General features: G+C 37.4%; 1 protein-coding gene across 1 annotated transcript; it reads left to right on the top strand.

The window, feature by feature from the left end:
- The first annotated feature begins 1,077 nt into the window (after positions 1-1,077).
- Positions 1,078-2,213, top strand: LOC148781757 (putative germin-like protein 2-1). The gene is made up of 2 exons (XM_088870805.1): positions 1,078-1,257; positions 1,430-2,213. The coding sequence occupies exons 1-2, from the start codon at positions 1,149-1,151 to the stop codon at positions 1,978-1,980; spliced, it is 660 nt and encodes a 219-aa protein (XP_088726931.1). The 5' UTR covers positions 1,078-1,148; the 3' UTR covers positions 1,981-2,213.
- Positions 2,214-5,577: the final 3,364 nt, after the last annotated feature.

Here is a 5,577-nt window from a genome sequence, read left to right as displayed (position 1 = left end):
GACTAACAATGGGCGAAGCAGCCCGGTCCCTTCGTCAATGACGAGCCCTTGAAAACTAGGGCTTGTACTACATAATGTGGCACGAGAGCCGGGTGGACCCAGCTATCTTTTCCCTTCTTTTCCTTTTTGAGTAAATTATGCTTGGGCCGGTCCGGACAAGACTGTGCTCATGCTGGCCCCATAGGCAGCCGGCCGAGGTCCGATCGTGGCCTAGAGACAGGGTTGGTTGTGTTGACAACTAGAGAAGGTTGCTTCAAACGCAAGCGCGTAATGAAGGATAAATGACGTATATGAAGTGGTCAAAAGTGATGGGGAAATAGATAAAAAGTTAATGAAGGATAAATGTCGTATATGAAGTGGTCAAAAGTGATGGAGAAATAGATAAAAAGTTAACGAACGATAAATGCCGTATATGAAGTGGTCAAAAGCGATGGAGAAATAGATAAAAAGTGTGACTAGGCATGAGCTTTCATCTTACACCTAGCAAGCCTTGAGAAACATAATCTTCATTTGGATAAAGGTTGTTAAGGTTTGAATTCTGAACTCACTATTACAAAGAAGAAGAATTGCATGGTATGCGACACCACGAGTATTGAAAATTGGCCAATGCCCAATTTCAATATAACCCATGAAGCACGTGCCATCCTTTAATATTATATGATAGAAATTTTTGAAGATTATGAACTTGTCTTCGCTAGGTGGCAATGGACCGGGCCAGCCATGGCCCTGGTTCGTCCATTGTCCCTATAAGGCTGGCCCAGCCCTAGCCTTATCCCTGGCTTTATTAGGGTCGGTCTGAGCCACGCTGGACCTAAAACAAATGAAGAAATAACCAAAAACTAAAATAAAAAAGAGAGCAGGGCTGCCTGGCCCATTTCCTGCCCATGTCTTTAATTTGAGGGCATCATATACATCTTTCTACAAGGATTAGGTTAGAATTGAATTGGTTTGAGAGATAAGGTCCATGAGGAATTTTTTAACTACCCACTGACTTAATCAAGCATAACCATAACCCACATGACTTAGGCAACCATCTCTAATGGCTCTATATAATGCCTGCTATTCTTGCGTCTCCATACACCAAGAGTGAGGAGGTGGTCTTATTCTATTTAATTAGCTTAATCCTATTTGATAAGATTTGTAGAAAAATGAAGCTCACAATTGTTTTCCTTACCCTTTCTATGATTGCCTCACTGGGGTTAGCATCCGATCCTAGTCCCTTGCAGGATTTCTGCATTGCAGACAACTACAGCAAAGGTACTCCTCTCATCAGATACTAATACTACAACAACAATCACACACTCTTATATTTTACTTTATTTTTAAATTGAAGAAGAATTGAAAGCTTAGTTCACGGCTAAGTCTTGAAGCCTACACTTTTTCGATTACAACATGCTAATCACATTTTTCTCTTTGGTCTCCCATGCAGTGTTTGTGAATGGCAAAGTTTGCAAAGACCCGATGTTGGCGACAGCAAATGACTTCTTCTATGACGGACTCAACAAGCCTGGCAACACAAGCAATCCTTTGGGTTCCATGGTCACCCCAGTGAATGTAATGCAAATTCCTGGGCTCAACACTCTCGGTATCTCCTTGGCACGTATAGACTTCGCTCCTGGTGGCCAAAACCCTCCCCACACCCACCCACGTGGCACGGAGATCCTCACAGTCTTAGAAGGGACCCTCTATGTCGGCTTCGTGACCAGCAATCCCGAAAACCGTTTGATTAGCAAGACACTGAAAAAGGGAGATGTGTTTGTATTTCCTGAGGGCCTCATTCACTTCCAGCAAAATGTGGGGTATGGCAATACTGTTGCCATTGCAGGTTTGAGCAGCCAGAATCCAGGGGTGATAACCATAGCTAACGCTGTGTTTGGAGCCGACCCACCTATCTCTGATGTTGTTCTTGCAAAGGCCTTCCAAATTGATAAAAAACTGGTTGATAAACTCCAGGCTAGCTTCTGGATGGATACTAACTAAAACATCAACGTCAAGGGGCCCTCGTTACTATATGATAGATATTGCCCATGGGAATGCATATATTGAATATAGGGTATCTTTCATTTGCACCTTCTTTTAATTTTTTGATTTCCTGTGGAGTGTGGACTATAATATTATAATAAAATTGGTCCATGGAATAAAGTATTTCACTTTGGAGACACGTTTGTATTACACCGAATGATCTATATTACACATGCTTTTCGAACAATAAAGATTGTGGTTGTCTATCATAATCTTGCCTAGGTTTGTATTTAAGAGCCCAGGATTGATTTGGGGTTTAAGAGTATGAAAATGGCATAGCTTGGGAAATCTATGATAGGGAGTGTTCGCTTGGGTTTACCATTTGAGTTCCATGGAAATGACTTTTGTTTGGGATCTAAGGACCCGTTTGGGTCCATGTCTATCTATTTGAGAGATTTATGCTATATCTTTCTAAGTTATCAATATTAAAGAGATTCGTCAGATAGTTAGATTTTAACATTTATACCAGTTTTCTCGAAATGTTTTCCTTTTTCACAAATTGCCTCTACTTTAGACCTTGGAGGTCTCAAGTATATTCCTTTTTGTTTTCCTTATGCATGTACTTTGGAGCTTCAAAGTCTAAAACTGTTTGAAAAGTCGAAAGGTATGAAGTTGGTTTCGATTCACTTAAATCTCTCTCAAATCAAAAACAAATCTTCATGGTCCGATGCTGATTTATGTCAACAAAAACCTACTCTAAACCTTGATGGTCCAACTTTGATCCTTGGAACAACTACGTAAGTTTATAAGCCAAAAAGAGTTTAAACTCTAGACCTTCGAGGTCCAAAATATGAAAGTCCGAAGTAAGGGTAGTTTGAGAAAAAATAAATGAATTGGAAAATAAATGACTACGAAAAGTAAAAATCAAACTTTGTGAAGACATTTCTCAAAGGACATTAACTTAAATTTCTCCATTTATTTCTATAAGCTTTATTTTTTAAATTGTTTTGTGGAAATATGGCCTCTAGGCTGTTTGGCATATGAATTGGCAAAAAAAATACTAACAAACTTCTAGCTCGAAACCTACTTCTACGATAACACTCATATCTCTCCCCTCGATTATGTGCAACCCCAGTCACTCTGAGACTCTTGTCTCTAGACTAGCTACTCTCTCTCAACACACTTCATCTCTCGTTCTCTCTCTCCCCATCTCTCCACTTGCCCATCCGTCTCTCAAAGTTCTCTTAAAACCCTATATGCCCACATCCCTTTCTTTCCCTTCTTTGTTAGGGAAGACCCAAATAACTCTTCGGAAAGGTTTCTATACTTTTCCTTCAGTATAGAAGATTTATGCTTCCCCTACCATCCAGCAGTCCAATTTTGATCAAGAGAACCACTCACCATCTTAGATCTGACGTCTCAATGTATTTTATTTTTAATTTTTCTATACAAATTGTATGAATATGAAATTTAGTACGTGCCATATTCACATTGGGGCGCACCTATAAAAAATATTAAAAATATTTATTCGTTAAAATAAAATGACCAAAATACCCCTTTAAAATTTCGGGTTTATTTTGGTCATTTTATTTTATTGAAACTATTGCTTTTATATTTTTCATTAGTGCGAGTTTAATTGAAGATTAGACATACCAAATTTGGTGTCAAAAATACTTTATAAAAAAAATCAAAAACAAAATAGTGTAAAATAGACGGTTGGATAAGGGGAAATAAATAAGTTTTATGTTGTAGTGGAAACATAAAAAGCTTGCCCATAACTCTTGAAGACCCTCAATCTCTAATAACTCCCAAAAAACTTGTTGTTTTTATTGGCGTAAGTATTTTTCTCCATATTTTTCTTTTGTTTTCCTAATAGTTATTTTTTAAAAACTAAAATGCCCTTTCTTATTGTAATGTGTTTTGCATATATCCCTGGCACCAAGTTTTAAAAAGAAAATAAAAAGTCAAAAAGGAATGTGGGTTATGGGAGAGAGCAATGGTGTTCTAGTCTGTCTTTCTCAGTATCAAGGATTTTTACCTCTCTCTCTCTACACTAACAAGGATTCTTATCGCTCTCTCTACAAATTTTCAGAGGTACTTTAGTCACAAAGGAGCACCTAAAAATCGTGCAAGTTGACCCTGAGAGAAGCTACTGCCGAGCCTCGTCATTTACACCATTACCCATCAGTTTTTCTCTCTAACCCATAATCTTTGAGGTGCTTCTTATGTAGGAATTTTTGATATTTAGTAGGAAGGTTTAGGTATGTACATTTTAGATTTAGTCGGGAATATTTTAGGACGTCTAGAATGATAAGTCTGCATTTAGGAAGGGTTAAGTCCGTGTTTAGGAAGGTTGTTTTTGAAGCTTGCATCTTAAAAGGAGATAAGGAAGCTTGCATCTTAATAGAAGATAAGGACGTGCAATATGAACTGAAGATCAAGCGCGTGTTTGAAGGGGAAGTCTTTTTTGAGAAAGGAAACACGTTGGTATAAAAAAGAGGCACGGCCATTGTAATTGGGAAATTATATGAATGAAAAAAAAAAAAAAATTGATCTTTGAGATCATAGAGAGAGAGGCCCCTTTGTGAGGGTTGTTTATTCTCTTGTGTTTATGGGTCCATGTCGGAATACTCGTATCCGTGCGTTTTATTCTTTCTTCTTGTGATTATTTTCCCGATTTTTATTTCTGTTAAAGGGATGGGAGAGAAAACAAGCACACAAGAATTTACGTGGTTCGGCTAATTGGGCCTACATCCACGAAGGGAGAATTAATCTGTATTATTATGAAGCGTTATCGTAGAAGTAGGGTTTCGAGCGAGAAGTTGGTTAGTGTTTTTTTTGGCCAATTCATATGCCAAACGGCCTAGAGGCCATATTTCCACAAAACAATTAAAACAATAAAGTTTCTAGATATAAATGGAGAAATTGAAGTTAATGTCCCTTTGAGAAATCTCTTCAAAAAGTTTGATTTTTACTTTTTGTACCCATTTATTTTTCAATTCCTTTATTTTTACTCAAACTACCCCTACTTCGGGCCTTCATATTTTGGGCCTCGACGGTCTAGAGTTTAAACTCTTTTTTGCTCATAAACTTACGTAGTTGTTCCAAAGATCAAAGTTGGACCATCAAGGTTTAGAGTAGGTTTTGGTTAACGTAAATCAGCATCGGACCATAAAGATTTGATTTTGATTTGAGAGAGATTTAAGTGAATCGAAACCAACTTTAGACCTTTCGACCTTTCAAATAGCTTTAGATTTTGAAGCTCCAAAGTAAATGTTTGAGGAAAACAAAAAAGTAATGAAGGGTCTGAAGTAGAGGTAATTTGTGAAAAAGTAAAACATTTTGAGAAAACTGGTATAAATGTTAAAATCTAACTATATGAGGAATCTCTTAAATATTGATAACTTAAAAAGGATTACCATAAATATCTCAAATAGATAGACATGGACCCAAAAGGGCCCTTAGGTCCCAAACAAAAGTTATTTCCATGAAACTCAAATTGGAAACCCAAGCGAAAATTCCCCACCTTTGCAAGACTATGATAGATAGATAACCGTAATTTTTATTATTCGAAAATCATAAGTAACATACTTTATTTGGTGTAATCGAAACGTG

The sequence above is a fragment of the Amborella trichopoda genome, chromosome 6, assembly GCF_054954075.1.
Source record: "Amborella trichopoda isolate Santa Cruz 75 chromosome 6, AtrichopodaSantaCruz75HAP2 v2.0, whole genome shotgun sequence".
NCBI lineage: Eukaryota > Viridiplantae > Streptophyta > Magnoliopsida > Amborellales > Amborellaceae > Amborella > Amborella trichopoda.
This window is presented reverse-complemented; position numbering and strand designations above follow the sequence as displayed.